At 40.0% G+C, this 17,419-nt stretch overlaps 1 protein-coding gene across 3 annotated transcripts in view; it reads left to right on the top strand.

Moving 5' to 3' along the window:
• Positions 1 to 17,419, top strand: part of phkb (phosphorylase kinase, beta) — a 132,136-nt gene that overhangs the window by 91,044 nt on the left and 23,673 nt on the right. For all 3 annotated transcript variants that reach the window (XM_075471418.1, XM_075471329.1, XM_075471505.1), the window contains 4 exons: positions 10,624 to 10,707; positions 12,573 to 12,677; positions 14,160 to 14,242; positions 14,883 to 14,973. In XM_075471418.1, coding sequence (XP_075327533.1) covers positions 10,624 to 10,707; positions 12,573 to 12,677; positions 14,160 to 14,242; positions 14,883 to 14,973 — 363 coding nt within the window. The remainder of the gene's footprint in view (positions 1 to 10,623; positions 10,708 to 12,572; positions 12,678 to 14,159; positions 14,243 to 14,882; positions 14,974 to 17,419) is intronic.

Genomic DNA, 17,419 nt, shown 5'->3' with positions numbered 1-17,419 from the left:
GGCTCAAAGACATGCACGCACTTCATCAGAATTCATTCTGATGAAATCCTTGTCTGCATCCACCTGCTCTGATCCTTTCTCTCGCGGTATTCTGGAGATGACAAACCGCATTGGTGTTCTGTCGCCTTGGCTTGTAGCACACCTCAAAATTATACTCAGCCAGCTGCGCCACCCAAAGCTGCTCAACCGCTCCTCAAGATTGCTTTGCCTAGATAGCGTAACGGGTTGTGATCAGTGACCACTACATAGCTTGAAAACATCAGATAGTCCCCAAACTTTTCAATGATAGCCGATTTGAGGGCAAGGAGTTCCAACTTAAAGGCACTATAGTACTTATCATTTTTCTCAGAGCCCCCCTTGTTTTTAGCTAAGCACTGCCTCAAGCCCATGTAGACTCACATCTGTAGTGAAGGTGAAGAGCAGGCTGAAATCAGGGTACTCCAAGACAGAGACTCACATCCTTTACTTTCTTGGGGCTTTGCCAGTTGTCTGGAGCACTGACCTTCTCCTTGTAAACTTGTATGCCCCTGGCTGAGATCACATGACCCAGAAAATTTGACTTCTGACCGCAAAAGGAATCACTTTGATGGTTTCAACTTTAGCCCATGCTGTCTGAATCGCTTGAACACTGCTTCCAACCTTGCACAGTGACTTTCACAGTCCTGGCAGAAGACAATGATGTAATTTAGGTAAACAAGGAAGGTGTCAAAACCAGTGTTGGTCAAGTTACTTGGCAATTGTAATTAGTTACTGATTACTTCTCCAAAAAGGTAATCCTGTTACTTTACTGATTACTTATTTTCAAAAGTAGTTAGTTACTTTAATAATTACTTTACTTAATTACTTTACTTAGTGGGGGGATCTGGGGGTTTCTCAATGAGTTTCACATTCCTGTGCCGACTTGCTTGGTGCTTGCTCAGATTTGAGGTGGAATTTTTCGCTGTAGATAAAGATTTTCTTCCCACACAGTCTACAGCGCTAATGTTCTTTTCACTTTCAAGCATTAAACGCTGCATGGTCCTGCTTTCTCCCGTGCTCCATGTTATCTCTTTTTGATCTACACACGCACTGATGTAGCACCGCTCATACGTGATTATCATGAGACACTCTCACAAACAAAATCACGGTTTAGTAAAGCAGTAATGCAGCCTACTTGCGAAAAAGTAACTAATCTAATTACTGATTTTGCAATTGTAATCCCTTTCTTTACTCATTACTTGAAAAAGTAATCGGAATACAGTAACGCTTCACTTCTAACAGGTTACTGCCCATCACTGGTCAAAACTCAGATTCCCTAGGACCAACCCAATCAGCTGCTGGAATGTGGCCAGGACATTACACAACCCAAATGATATTCTGGTCTACTCGAAAAAACCAAATGGGGTTGTAACTGCTGTGTTCTTCTGGTCCCTTTCCCTCATTGCAACTAGGAAATAGCCTTCTGTCAAATCCAGTTTAGAAAATAGTCATGCACTGCCCAGTGCATCCAACAACTCCTCCATCCGCGGATATGCGTCCTTGCATCTTACCTGGTTCAGCATTCTGTAGTCACAGCAAAAACGTACACTCCCATCCTTCTTGATAACTATCACTGCAGGTGATGCCCAGGGATGCCCTGGCTGACAAGCTCATGGACATGCCTCTTGAACTCCTGAAAGACCCATTACTAGAGACCCTGCGGTGTCTCTACTATTTGCAGTGTGGATATAATGGGCAACAGTGGTTGTCAACGAGCCCACCCACCCACCCTCTCTTCTATCTGTACCATTTACCTCAGAAGTACATCTTGTGGTTTACTTACAACTGCTACCCTGGCCCGTGGCATTAGCTTTACCCCACAAGTATTCATGACTCGAACAGGGGCCCTTCTACGTGTGGTCTTTGCCAGGATGTTTGATGATACGAGCCCCTTTGACAGACCCGCCCTTGGTGCAGCATCTACTAGAACTTGGCATTCTACTTTGGGTGAGACCCTACCCCTCAGTGTTGTCAAATTTTAGACTTGTTTCCAATCTACCCTTTTTTTTAAAGATTTTAGAAAAAGTTGTTTTTATACAATTACAGTCCTTTCTTGAGGATGACTCTGTTTTTGAGAAATTCCAATCTGGGTTCAGGTCTCGTCACAGCACTGAGTCTGCACTGTTAAAGGTGCACAACGATATTGCTCTGTCTGTGGATGCCAAGTGCCCTGTTGTCTTAGTTCTGCTTGATCTCACAGCAGCCTTTGACACGGTGGACCATGCAGTCCTCCTGTCACATCTAAGTAATAATGTTTGCATCCACAGCACTGCATTGAAGTGGTTTGCGTCTTACTTGTCCAGTAGAACCTTCTCCGTTATGGTTGGTAACCTTTCCTCTTCCAGTGCTCCTCTCTCCTGTTGAGTCCCTCAAGGATCTATTCTTTTATTGTTTTTATTTGTTTTTACTTATTCTTCTCTTTATTTAATACCTGCTGTAAAGCACTTTGGTACATCATAAGGATTGTCTGTAATGGGCTGTATAAATAAAATACATTTACATTTACATCTCTACCCATCACCTCTCCCGCCTCTCTCCTCACTTGGTAGGCTAGGTCCAGCATATTCACGTCTGATTGACCACCACATAAATGATCTGTGTTCCATGTTTATATATTAAGCAATTTATGTGCTAAGCTTGAAACCAAAGTTAAGCTGTGTTGGTAACTAACTAACCAGACATGCCAACTTTAACAAATAAGCCTATTCCTTACACGTTTGCCCTTGCTTCCTAAATTTGAAAATGTGAAAAATACCCCCTTTGTACCCTTTTACTTTGCTGAATATATCTGTCCCTGCAGCCCAATGCATAATTTCATATGCAGTAATACAAAACCTGATGGACATTGCATTATAAGTATAGTTGCTAAGCCATGATTAGACAATCACTATTTGAGGGAATAATTTTACCAATGGTAACATCAGCCTGCTGATTGCAGACATTTTTCAGGGCATGATTAGCAGCAGTGACTTGTTGCTTGATTTAAGTGTGCATCCTTATATTGAAAAAGGAGACCCCCAGTCATTCATGTAACTGTAAATGATTAGAAGTAAATTTAAGGGATTATATTTTTTATAGACTTTTGATGCAACCACACCTCTGCCAGCACAACTAAACAAATCAATCTTACAGTCAGCCAGATGACTGTTTAGCATTTATTCATCAATATTCCCATAGATCTTGGGTCAGCAAGTCTATTTACTTGTCAAACCAACAGTTCCACCTCTTTAGATTTTCTTCTTGATTGTCCCATCAGTCACTGTAGGGGTTCAGAGAGGTTGAAGTGACTGATTAGCCAAACTGTGATTGCTCATGTTGATTTATCAGCATAATAGTTGAGCTGTCACTGTGGCAAACTGGAACAGATTTGTTTTCAAAAGGCTACAGTTCTCATGGTTCTGTTTAAAAAAGAAAAAAAAGGATGTTATGTTTGCTTACCTAATAAGAAGATTAGGAATTAGTTTTCTCATCATCTAAATGGCTGTGTCGAGGTCAACATGAGCAGATCAGTTGTTCGGAAAAAAGATATCCTGAATTGAGCATAAATGAGCTGAATTTGGATTAAATCCAAGTAATTGAAATTTTTTAAAATTTTTACTCATAGTGTATAATGATTTTAAGTAAGTAAACTTCTTATCGAAGACTGTCACAAATGATTCTCTGTTGACATAAAAGGATCAGGGCTCATGCTTTCCCTATTCACACCCATGGACATAGCAGTAGAAAGCCAAAAGTCACTATTCTGAATGTGTGAGCTGTAGAAATCCCTTTTGTGTTTTCATTATAAATCAGCATTCTCCACTAAAGGGTTAGGGTTCAGCAGAATCTCATCAAATATGGATCGCCTCATCAGATCTAAATCTTTTCAAATCCCTGATTGGATATCTCGGAGTGAAGTTTAAGCAAGAAAATTCACAAGTGACTTCATATTTGACCACAAAGCTAAAAAGGATCAAATGCTCATTCTAATGCTCACAAAACTATGTTTTGTGTAATAGATTTCATAACAGATTGTAGGTAATGTGAATGGTCCAATGAAAAGAAAAACACTGCATCTCTATCTGCGGTTGCATTTAGTGTTGTTATCATGGGAAAGAAAATAAAGCTATTGTAAGTCCAGCACTGCACCAGCTGCTATTTTCATCCTGTCTGCTGTGTTGTTGTTTTTATCATCTTTTGCAGAATACACCATTTACACTATCATGTGTATGAAAACAAGCACTACCTCCCCAGCAACTTCTTCTTCATTTCTATCATAACCGCCTCTCAAATCCTGCTCTTGCCTGTAGATACTGCCCCTCATCTACACGTCTCTTGTTTGAAGTCTTCCATCTCGGTGTAGTCTGTCTCTCCTCAGTCATATTTGTCACTCAAACCCTTGTCTCCTACCCAGTCTCAGTTCCTCATCTGTCATGCCATGGCAGCTATTCTCCACACCACGGTCTATAAACAGCCCTTTTCTCTTGTTTTGCCATCTCTTTGGGCTTTGCTCTCTTTCACTAGATCTTTCTTTCTTCTGTCCCTTCTCTGATGTGTCCGTCCCATTCGCTTTTCTAACCCCTTTAGGCCTACATCCTGCTCCACCCCCATTATGCCCATCACACCAAACAACTCACTCCCCCATGTCTATCATCTGCCTTTGAACTGTCATACCTGTTACTTTTCCCCCTCACTCCTCTGCCTCTCTCTGGTGTGTGGTTCTCAGCCTCTCAGATGGATATGCAGTCATGAGTCAGAGCGGGCGCTGTGCTGCATTTTTAATCCGAAACGCAGACAGTCATTTCTTCTTCAACAGCATGTTTATCTGGGAGTCACCACCATCTCCATTGCTACAGACTGCATTTGCTCACCTCACCTCGTTCTTAGCAGCCATTTGATTGCGTTGACAACAGCCACCTGATGATGTGAGAGTGACGATTACATCTGCAATGTGATAGCCCTGCACATAAAACCTGGAGTTTATCCCCCTGCAAATCACAGTTTACCTTAAAAATAGCTGTGCTTTTAGCTGTTCCATCTCTTGTCGACAACATGGATGTCACTGTGAACAACATTTGTTTGTGGAGACTCCTGTTGAGTATCTCTTCGTGCTACACATTAAAAGCTCCTAGAGTCACATTAGACCCAAGAGACACCCTTGATAGAATCTAAAAGGTTTTTTCTGTAAAATTCTGGGTATTTTGGCCTTCATTTCTTTTTTCATTTTGCTCACCACCTCTGTGATGAGGAAATTGTGCACATTGTTGAATGATGCAGCACAAGGCAATAAAAAGTCTCCCTTGTTCTGTAGCACTATCATTTGCATATTGTTATTTTGCAAGTTTTAAACTTCCAACTCTTAACTATCCTTTCCTAAAGAACTTCTGCAGCATATGAGTAAAAGAGAAAAAAGCACAAGCAGAGAAGTTGCAAGTGAAATTGCTTTAGCAGTTTCATGGATTCCTGGGATAACTTGAAAAAGTTCAGTGAGCAGTAATTAACATACTTCCTCTGTGAATGTTGTTGCATTACTAGATTCCTCTGGTAGAGATGGTGAGCAAAATGTCATAAAACACAAATTATAAAGATGAGACCCAGCTTGATAAAAGGCCGGCGTTTCTTTTCTCTTTTTTCCCTTTACGATATAATGTAAATGTCACTGGTCTGCACAATAATTCCTATTGATGAAGAGATCCATTCTAGCATCATTCCAGACATGAGGATCAAAATCCTTGTTTTCATGTCAACAAAATCTAAAATGGGTTTTTTATTTATAGTGTAGAATCCTTTATTTTTAGTTTAGTTTTTTTTTCTTTAATAAATCAGCTCAGTGATACCCACTTGGTCACAAAGGAGCAGTTGCAATGACCAGCAATTCTTTCAATTTATGCAGTTGCGAATGCATTACTTTGATTTAAACATGCCAAAGCGCAAACATTTCATGTGGTCGGGGTGAAAGTCGAAGAATCAGATTGATTTGATGCCTGAACACCAACCTGCAAGCTTAATATCAGTCCCTCTGGATGTCAGGATGTGCTTTTAAGACCAATTTTTTGAACATTTTGTGATTTGAATAGTACCATCTACACTATTTAGGGTCGACCCCAACAGTGATAAAAATTCACAGGGAAAATTTTTTGAAAAATTACTGTTAGAATACCAGTTTTGCCAGTAGTTGATTTTTCCTCCTCTCTGTATCCACTTTAGAAGTGTAAATACAGCTTTTACGTCTGACTTTCTGTTGCGTTTTACTACCTATCAGGCTTGCTGTTTGTGCTTTGGTCAGTGGAAATTCTAGGAGATGAAAGGATGCTTTGATAGGCTGCTGGCGTTCGCATTCATTGATATTCTGCACACAGGAAGTATTGGATGCAGAGATTCTTCCAGCCTCTCTCTGTCTTTTTCTTCTACATCTTCTCCAAGCCTGTGAAGGCAGTGGTTTGAAAAATCACTTAGCTCTTAACTCTCTGTTTTATATAATTCATTATTATCTATTCTCATAAAGACTTTACTTTTTACTTTTTCAGTGTAATTTCTTATCTCAATACTCCATTTTGGCTCTTCAAAGCACTTAGGAGGCACTTGAGAGTAGCAGAGCACCACCTTTTGGGTCATGTCATGTATTGCAGTTGGTTTTGGATGGAGGGTGAAGAAGGGCGGGTCTGACAGGCAGATTTCTTTTACAGTGCCTCCTTTGTGTGGGTTTACTGATGCTGTATTATGATAGAACATATTAACAAATATTTAAATTTAGATTTAGTTTTAAACAAAGGATAGAACAACTTGTGATACTTTCATACTGAGCCTGATATAGCAGACAGATATTAGATACACGCCTAATTGAAAAAAGAATTGTAAAATATGAATAAAAACAATGCAGTGATTTGTACATTTCATGAACCAATGTTTTAAGCACAATAGAACATAGAAAACATATTGAATGCTAAAAGTGATAAGTTTTATCATTTCTTATGTTATTTTGTGTTTCACGATGTGCCAAATGTTTTCAGATGGTGATGTCAGACCCCTCTACTTTGAATGCTGTTGTAATAAATCAAGTGTGCAGTTTAGCACTGAAAAAGTCATTGTCTGGATTGGAGCATATGTTGCTCTAAAATCTGTATACCTCTCAGCATTGATGGTGCCTTTCCAGATGTGCAAGTTGCCAGTTCAGTAGACACTAATGTACCCCCATACCACCATAGGTACAGATTATTGAACAGAGAGCTGATAACAAGCCAGATGGTCCCTCTCCTCTTTAGTCTGGAGGACTCAGAAGCCATGATGTCCTAAAAAAAAAAGAAAATCTTGATTCATTTGACCACAAAACAGTTTTCCACTTTACCTGCTAACATATGGCTTCTTCCTTGCATTTGATCAATTGGTAACCTCCATATGTGGATTTCACGGGGAACTGCGTTAACTGAACCCATGCAGTGATTTCCATGACAGAATAATGACAGTTTTTAAAGCAGTGACATCTTAGAGTTTGAGGACCACAAGCATCCCATACTAATTTGTAGCCCATGCACACAATGGATGTGCAAGATTTGCAGAATCTTTTGATGATATTACGTACTGAAGTCGCTGAAATATTTAAAGTCTTTGCAACTTTAACATTTAGGAGTATTATTCTAAAATGTCTCACTTTCAATATAAGTTCAGCAGTCTCTGTTGTGAATAAAATATTGGTTTATGAGATTTGCATAACATTATGTTTTCATTTACATTGTACAGTGTCCCAATTGAAGTCGCATATCTAAAGTGCAGACCTAAGCTCAGCACTAAGCACAGTGTCAGGATTTTATGGGGAACATGTCTCAATGTTGAATCTTCCTCAGATAGACCAAAACTTGGTAGGAATTGTATCTTTTCTGTGTTGCTCAGAATATTTCTCAATAATCATGCACCAGCATTGATATTTCCACAATTGGTGCAATGAAAACTTAACTTTCCTAACACCAATGCATTTTAACATTAGTTAAGTACAAATGTTGAGTACACTCTAGTTTAGCCACCGGAAGTCATCTTCTTCAACCAAACCCTGCTGATCAGCATTCATTTTAAGCTCTTTCTGCATGCTGGACATTTTGCTCTGATGAGGTTCACATTTATCACTTCCTTAATATTATGTTATACTCTAGACGTGACTGTGAGTTTCAAGCTTTTGACTGTAAGACAAAACTGAGCCTTGAGACAACATTTCTGACTTGATTAAACTACAGTATTTTGCTTTAGAGCTGGAGGGGATGGACAGTGAGAATAGATTAAACATTGACCTGGCAGAAACCACCTATTCCCAGAACTGAAATAAAGAACCTCGTCTCACCTCCAATCTATATCAATTGTAGTTGTATAAGTGGAACATTTCATTGAGTGGACAGTGTGATGCTGTACCCAAGGGGAAAAACATCAATCTAACAAAAAATAAAAGATGTTTGAAAATTCATCTTAGTCAAATTGGCAGTTGTGTTCACAGAAAGATAAAAACAGCAGACGGATATCTATGCAGTACAGTATAGGATTTGATCACATGAAAGCTGGTGCGAGTCTCAGAAAATGTTTCCATTATTTTCAAGAGTGAAATGTTTTGTAAATCAGTTTCTTAATGACTAAATATATAAATGTACAGAATCTTAAGAACAAAACGGGAAAGCCTGCTAGTACTGCTAAAGTGTAATTCTCTAAATTAGCTCAAACTAATTTAAAGAAAAAACAGCCTTTAAAGACGTGGTTTGTAACATTTCTTTAGATTGTCTTGAAAATCTATAGTTACAGGTAGTTGAAATATTTTTCTAAAACTGCATCTACGTATGGCCTATAAATGAAGTATAGCAAGACTTAAATATTTCTTCACAAACATAGAATTTAGACTGTCTTACTTTCAGACCACTTGCATTTTGAAAGTTAACAGGAGCTCTCCAATCAAAGCATTTTACACTGTCCAAGTCTGCAAAGAGAGATCCGAAAGAGGAAGTTGTACATTCTCTTAACCTCAGAAATCATGACGACATCATATGGGTGTGTTTTTATTCAGGCCTGGCAAAAAATTAATGAATGGGATAAAAGAATAAAATAAAATAAAATTAATACAGCTAAAAAGAAATTCCAGTTTCACTAAACACCTCCTTCAGACATGTTTTGAAAGAACTTGTTTTCTCTTCAACTACAAGAGAAGTTGAAATTCTGTTTTTAGATTCTATGTCCCACACAATGGGTTAAACTCTTAGCATAATTAGCTTACTACTTACAATAGTCATCAATATTTACAAAATTAGGGAACATATCAAGAGTACAATATTTTGTGGAACGCTGAATTAAAAGAATTATGCTAATGCTGCTTGTTTATTCAAATTCAGCATCAGGTACTTTCTCCCCAACTGAAATGACAGTCAGTGGGCTCTCTGGGCTTGAGAAAAACACTCTGGCACTTCCTCACAAACACACCTCAAACAGCTCAGTTTGGCAGCCACACGTTATCCATTCTGGAGCGCAACACTGGAACCCTCTTTGGTTGCGTGCTCATGCCCCACCTGTTCACTCCGTACATTCACACTTGAAGAGAATTCTGTTGTGAAGTTTACTGATGACACCATCTTCAATGGCCAAATGTCACACAATGACGAGACTTTAACAGCTGTCTAAGTTTCCTTTAGAAAAGAGTTGGTGTAAACTGCATATAGAGGGATAAACTTCTGTGGAAGAGGTGAAGAGGTCATTTTAACTGGAAAGATCAAAAATTGGCATTGGATGGGCACGCCAAGACAATAAGGCTCTGAAGCATGTGATTAAAGCCTAAATAATATCAGCATCAGCCTATTGCACATCATGCAATGCCCAAAAGATACGAAAAAGCACACTACTAAGGATTCTCTGAAGGCACCTAAAGACAAAACTCAGTCTCAGCCTGTTCACCCCACTGTCTTCTAGCAAGCGACGCAGAAGTATCGACTGAAAAAGCAGTATTTCTTAACTCGTGCATAAATATAAAGATCCACTGTTACCCCTGTAAACTGCCAGTGCACTACGTGACAACAGAAAGCGTCCCAGGTGAGTTGAAGCATATGGCTGTGAAATGGCTCTGTAAATGGCAGCAAAATCTTAAAGATAGATTTGAGTTACTTGGTGATGTGCTAAATGCTTAAAAAATGGTCTAAATGAACGGTGCTGCCATTTAAAATGACAACTCCGTTTATGTTTCGGCTTATGGACCTCAGCTCACTACAGCTGTGGTGCCCACGGGTGTGCTTGTGTCCACTAAGCACGCCACTGATAGCAGCACAGGGACTTTCATTATCGCCGCTTCTCAAATTTACACAGAGCTAATATCACTTGTGGTTTCTGCCATATGGATGATGTTTCAGCGCATGAGTTTTAACAACATCATGCCTCAATAGGAAAGGCACATAATGGACGTGCTTTCATTAAGATGTTAAATGGAAATGCACCGCATGACATTTCAAATCAAATATGATATTTTTAAACTCAAAGCAGGGCCGATGCAATCACACAGAATTATATGGATTGAGATGACGGCTGTTGATTTCTCTGAAATGATAAAGGTGAGCAGGAAAATCTCATGTGTTTACTGATCAGGCTTTTGTTCATTTGTGCGTCTTTCTGCAGGCATACCGTTTCCTAGCCATCAATAAGAAGCTGGGATTGAGTGGGCGTCCAGATAGGCCAGTTGGCTGCATTGGGACCTGCAAGGTATTCAAGTTTGTACACATCCACCCACACACATATGCACCACTAGATGCGAATACATTACTTTGCACACCATACCTGTGCTCTGCTGCACATAATCCCCACAAACTGAGGTACATCAATTTCCCAGAGCACCAAAGATATGACAACATCTCAGAAAGACACTATAGAGACAGAAAATAGTCAGTTCCAAGAGTTTTCTTCTTCCTCATACCTACAGTTTGCATTAGCTGGTGCTGAACAGGTTTTGCTTATTCTCAGGGCTTACTGCATTTTCTGCTGTCAGACACTAACAATCTGACATTTGTGTGTGTTACTGTGCGTTACTGTGCGTTACTGTGTGTTACTGTGCGTTACTGTTTGTTACTGTGTGTTACTGTGCGTTACTGTGCGTTACTGTGAGTTACTGTCCGTTACTGTGCGTTACTGTTTGTTACTGTGCGTTACTGTGCGTTACTGTGGGTTACTGTGGATTACTGTGCGTTACTGTGCGTTACTGTGCGTTACTGTGCGTTACTGTGCGTTACTGTGAGTTACTGTGCGTTACTGTGCGTTACTGTGCGTTACTGTGGGTTACTGTGGGTTACTGTGCGTTACTGTGCGTTACTGTGCGTTACTGTGCGTTACTGTGAGTTACTGTGCGTTACTGTGCGTTACTGTGCGTTACTGTTTGTTACTGTGCGTTACTGTGCGTTACTGTTTGTTACTGTGCGTTACTGTGGGTTACTGTGCGTTACTGTTTGTTACTGTGCGTTACTGTGCGTTACTGTGCGTTACTATGAGTTACTGTTTGTTACTGTGCGTTACTGTGCGTTACTGTGCGTTACTGTGCGTTACTGTGCGTTACTGTGCGTTACTGTTTGTTACTGTGCGTTACTGTGCGTTACTGTGCGTTACTGTGCGTTACTGTGCGTTACTGTGGGTTACTGTGCGTTACTGTGCGTTACTGTGCGTTACTGTGCGTTACTATGAGTTACTGTTTGTTACTGTGCGTTACTGTGCGTTACTGTTTGTTACTGTGCGTTACTGTGCGTTACTGTTTGTTACTGTGCGTTACTGTGCGTTACTGTGCGTTACTGTTCGTTACTGTGCGTTACTGTGCGTTACTGTGCGTTACTGTGCGTTACTGTGCGTTACTGTGCGTTACTGTTTGTTACTGTGCGTTACTGTGCGTTACTGTGCGTTACTGTGCGTTACTGTTTGTTACTGTGCGTTACTGTGCGTTACTGTTTGTTACTGTGCGTTACTGTTTGTTACTTTGCGTTACTGTTTGTTACTGTGCGTTACTGTGCGTTACTGTGCGTTACTGTGCGTTACTGTGCATTACTGTGCGTTACTGTTTGTTACTGTGCGTTACTGTGCATTACTGTGCGTTACTGTTTGTTACTGTGCGTTACTGTGAGTTACTGTGCGTTACTGTGTGTTACTGTGCGTTACTGTGTGTGTATGCATGCTTCTGTCTCATGCTGATTTTGCTCACACTTTGTCCCAAGTCAAGGTCATAGCACAACCAAATAAGTTGAGCTGTAGCAGCTCTCTCAAACAAAGGCATTGCCAAACAAATGATTCATGACTTTCAACACATTGCTAAAACTATATTACAATGGAACATTTATGGGGAAGATGGCAGACTGCCAAAGGATATTAACATCATCAGCGTGTGCCCCTGTGACAATCCGTGTGTGATAAGCCGCACACACCACCAGATGTGTGCGACTTATCGGAAATGGTGGTGTGACTCCTGTGTGCTCCCTCTATTTTAGGATGGATGGCTTGTTTTATAAGCTGTCCAGAATAATGTATACGTGGCTACTTGTGAGCCATCAGTCTTCTAATGCAATTCTGTGTGTGCCTGCGTGTCTCTCTAGATTTATCGTATCCTGGGCAAGACGGTGGTGTGCTACCCAATAGTGTTTGATCTAAGTGACTTTTACTTGTCCCAAGATGTTATGCTGCTGATTGATGACATTAAGGTAAGTCAGGGTCACATTCTATTTGTTTGTAGAACTTGTATAACTGATTCATATTCAGTGATTGTTGTTTACGGAGCTTTACATTTGGTAGAAATAAAAGGAAATCAAGGTTAGGGTTTGATTGCCGATTGATGCTTGCCACCACACAGCATGCAAATTCTGCCGGTTCTGTCCCCACAAATGCCTCACCTCAGGATGAGGAGTGGTTGGTTAGTTGGAAATAGCTTGTCTTTTGATTAATTGTGGCCTCATTTAAAAAGTGTTCATGTGAACGATGAGTAATTTGTAGTTTCAGAAATTATGCATATTCGTCACTAGTGGAATTGGTGGCAGAATATATTTACTGTCACTCGTACGGTACACATGTACATTAAAATGATTCTCTGTATCTCTTTTCTTGATTAGACTTTTTATTCGACTACTGTGACTAATAACAGGCTTTTTAAGTAAAATAACAAGTTATAATAAGTAAAATAGGCAACAGATTTTTCTTATACAAGCATGTAACCCAGAAAAGACCAGAGTGGGTCACTTTTTTTTCCTTTTTCTTTTGAGTTCAGGTTCATTTGTCTTTTACATTTCAGTATTCTGTTCCACAATACTTTATCAAAAACATCTGTTTGTCTTGTCATTTTTATGTGTATAGGTGTACAAGAGATGTGTGTGTATTTGTCTTGATAGCATGTTATTTCCGTTCATTTTATCATCATGCTCTGCTGTCAGCACTCTCTCCACATTTGGCAGTGATTCATTTTTTAAAATGGTGCAGCCTTAATGCTTGAAGTGTCTTGTTTGAAGTTTTATACTTTATTCTGTAATCAAATCAAATCAATCAAATTTATTTGTATAGCACATTTCATGTACAAAACAATTCAAAGTGTTTCACATAAAATAAAAGCATTGCAGCGGGGAGAGTAAGAAGCATTAAAAATACATAAAAGAATATAAAGTAAGCAAGTCAGTGCCTGATATTCACAATGAGATGTTTATCCATTTTGATCTGCTGATGCAAATATGAAAAAAAAACGTAGAGGAAATAGCAGAACATGTAAATTCCCAATTTACAGCCCTTATGGTGCCCATGGTGATGCCATTAAAATAATGTGAAAACTGGGTGGTTCCTCGATGTAGCTCTGCATTAGTCCATCTTAAATGAGCTCGGATCCAGCAAATGAAGCTTCATTTCTGGATTTTGTTTAGAAAGGATTTCTTTGCCTCAGTCTGGTAGAATTGTTACTTACATTTCTGGATACAGGAACAAACTGTGCTCACTAACAATAGTTTTCAGAAATCTTCCTGAATATCTGTGCTAGACTTCCACTTTACAATCATGTTTGTTTTTAAGTGTATTGCTTCCTGAGGAACTCTACAACTTGAACTCAGCCTGACGGTTGAGCTGGCAGAACTTTGAAATGCCACTGATTGCACAGAAATTATATGTTCATGAAAATCTGAAATTTGTGTGTTTGTATTTGTATGCAGAATGCACTGCAGTTCATCAAGCTGTGCTGGAAGATGCAGGGACGACCTCTCTTCCTGGTTCTCATCCGCGAAGATAACATCAAGTAATACACACAAACTCCAAAAATGCTCTTTCGTGCTTTTCTTTTATTCCTCAAGATATTCTCTTTTTCCGTCTCTCCAAGTATTATTCACTTTTTCTATTTTTCTATTTGATACGGGCTTTGCAAAAAGAGTCTTGAGCGTCAGTTTTGAAAAAAAATCTCATTCAACATTTCTCTCTAGCTTCCTTCACCTCTTTTCCCTTCTCTTTGTGCCATATATCTTTATGGCTGCAGGGTGCTACTGTAGTTGCTTGCTGATTGGGTGATAATGTTTCTCATTTGTATCACTATAGCGTGGCTGGTGGGCTGATTATAACAATATCGACCGTTACCCTGGGAGCCATACGTTAAATGTGCTACAAACACTTAAACAGCCACACTGCTGCATATGAAATGAGTCAGTGAGTTCTCATTGATCCAACTCAACAGTCATCAGTTTGCTATTGATCAGGGTGATGACCTGTACAGTTGGTGACAGCAGACCCAATAAAGCAATGATATACAGATTGATGCTGTTTAAGGTTTTAGCTGTCGTGGGTTTGATCCAGATATTGCATCTTGGAATATAAGAGTATGTAACCAGTGGTGAAAGAAAAAGGAGAGAAAACTAACTAAAGCATGTGAACTCTTGTCTCAACAGAGGGAGCCGCTTCAACCCAGTCTTGGACATGCTGGCGTCATTCAAGAAAGGCAGCATCGGAGGAGTCAAAGTTCACGTTGACAGGCTTCAGGTTTGTAATTCAGTTCAGGAAATCCCTTAGTTATACTTTGTCTTTGGAATATCAATACAAAATTGACGCTTTAACTAGTTTGGAATACTTAATTAATACTGAAGTCACTCAATTATTTTTAATAGAAAAGGAGTTTTAAACGGTTACTAGTTAGAACAATAAAGTCGAGACGGTGACGAGATAAACATAGCTCTCTGATGACGAAAACATGACGAGACGTGTGAGTTTTCGTTGACGAGAAGAAAATGGACGAAAATGTTAGTGGGTGATCTGTCAGACGTTTAAAATGCATGACATTTCTGCTTATTGTGTGTGTCAATTAAAACCTAAAAAGTATCTGCTGCGGCACCTTAAGGCTCGCCACAGGGATATTTTTTCGAAGGTAAGTTACAAATGCTGTTAACATAATCGATAAATTTCATAGTAAGCTAATACATTAGTACGTTTTCCACATACTCCTGGCGCAAATGGGCTGCTAACTTCAGGCTAAAGTTAGCTTTTGTTACGCTAACGTCAATTCATTATGTGTGTGTTACTTTAGCAGCATGTTTAGCCATGTTTACATTCAGTGACGGTGTGGTTATCTCTTTGTGTGTACGTTCTGTCAGCACGTAACTTGATATGTTAAACAGGTCGAGTTACTGTTATACGTAGAGTCTGCTAGCTTTAGCCTAAAAGCCACAAGTGACGTTGTGCAGCCCTAACCAGGACCTGTGCGTTTAGTGCGCTTACAGTAAAGTTGGGACACACGTAGGGTTGCCAACCGTCCCTTGAAAAACGGAATCGTCCCGTATTTAGAAACAAATGTACGCGTCCCGTATTGAGCTGAAAAGGGACGCATTTTGTCCCGTATTATCGTGAGAATCAAAAATAGTCCATAAAATGTCAATGGAATAAATGAATAACACGGCGCTTTATATGAAAATGTACGGTAAACTTGCTCCCTGGCCCTCTCCTGCTTTGTGACCAATGAGCTGACAGCATATTCAAAAAGGAGTAAGACAATACGGAATCCCGCTCATCTCATTGGTCGAGGTTGCCTCGCTGTGAAGAAGATAGCGCAAGACAACAAAGCAGCATGGGTGACCGTGACACAGACGCCGGCACTGCTGCGTTAAAGTTCTCGGACGGTACTCCTCCGAGAAAAAAAATAAAAGATTGCAAAAATACAGAGAGGAATGGGAGAAGGTAAACACCTGGGTGGAAAAGGTGCGCGATAATACTTGCTCAGAGTTCTACTCTGTAGCACTCAAAGACAAACAGCTCCTTGCTGCAGCAAGAGCTCAGAGGAAGTACAGATGGAAAAAGTAGCGTTGAGTTGCGCATGCAAAATTGCATTGAGTTGAGTTGTGCATTAAGTTCATAATTTCTATTTGGGGGTCCTAGCAGCGAAGCTGCAGGAACCCATTGAGTTAGTAGCTTTTCCTATTATTGGGGGTCCTAGCAGCGAAGCTGCAGGAACCCATTGAGTTAGTAGCTTTTCCTATTATTGGGGGTCCTAGCAGCGAAGCTGCAGGAACCCATTGTGTTAGTAGCTTTTCCTATTATTGGGGGTCCTAGCAGCGAAGCTGCAGGAACCCATTGAGTTAGTAGCTTTTCCTATTATTATTATTATTATTATTATTATTAATCCGTTTCCGCTGCAATTGAAGTCTATGGCAGCCCCATGAACGCTATGGTAAAAAGTTGTGAAATTTGGCACACCTAATCAGCCAAGTGCCAAAACCAAAGTCAAGAATTTTCATGCCCCAAGAGCTTACTCTCTAGCGCCACCAACACGTCAAAGTTCAAAGTGCATTAAGCCTAATAACTTTGGACTACTTGGTCCAAATTTCACAAATGAGGCATCGTTGGAATCCTTGGATCATGACGAGTCCAACGCACCCTACGACGTCAATTTGCGTATGCCTAGATTTTCCGCCATTTTGAATTTTATCAAAAAGCTTAAAAAAGCATTTCAGGTCACAGAGATTGTCCAATTTACACGAAACTTGGCACATAGACTCTTAAGACCAAGCCGCACAAAAGTTATCCAAGGGAATTTTTAATTAGGCTTCCATTTTTCCATAAAAGCCAATCAAATTCGACGTTGACGCCCCCAAACCGGAAGTGAGGCCATATCTTGGTAACCATTTGATGTTATGATGTCAAACTTATAACACAGACTTACGACCAAGATGGTAAGAGGCCCAAGAAGTTTGGTGACGTTCGGCCTATAGGTGGCGCTATATGTAGCCAAAATGCATTTTTGCTCATAACTTTGGACCCCTTGGTCCAAATGTCACAAATGAGGTACCAATGGAATCCCTGGATGCAGCCGAGGTCAATGCACGTCATGACGTCATGAGCGCCATCTTGGATTGTCCGCCATTTTGAATTTAATCGAAAACCTTCAAAAAGCATTTCAGGCCACTGAGATTGTCCAATCTCGACGGAACTTGGCAAA

The sequence above is a fragment of the Odontesthes bonariensis genome, chromosome 1 (assembly GCF_027942865.1).
Source record: "Odontesthes bonariensis isolate fOdoBon6 chromosome 1, fOdoBon6.hap1, whole genome shotgun sequence".
NCBI lineage: Eukaryota > Metazoa > Chordata > Actinopteri > Atheriniformes > Atherinopsidae > Odontesthes > Odontesthes bonariensis.
Note: the sequence above shows the minus strand (reverse complement) of the source record. Positions and strands in the feature narration are given on the sequence as shown.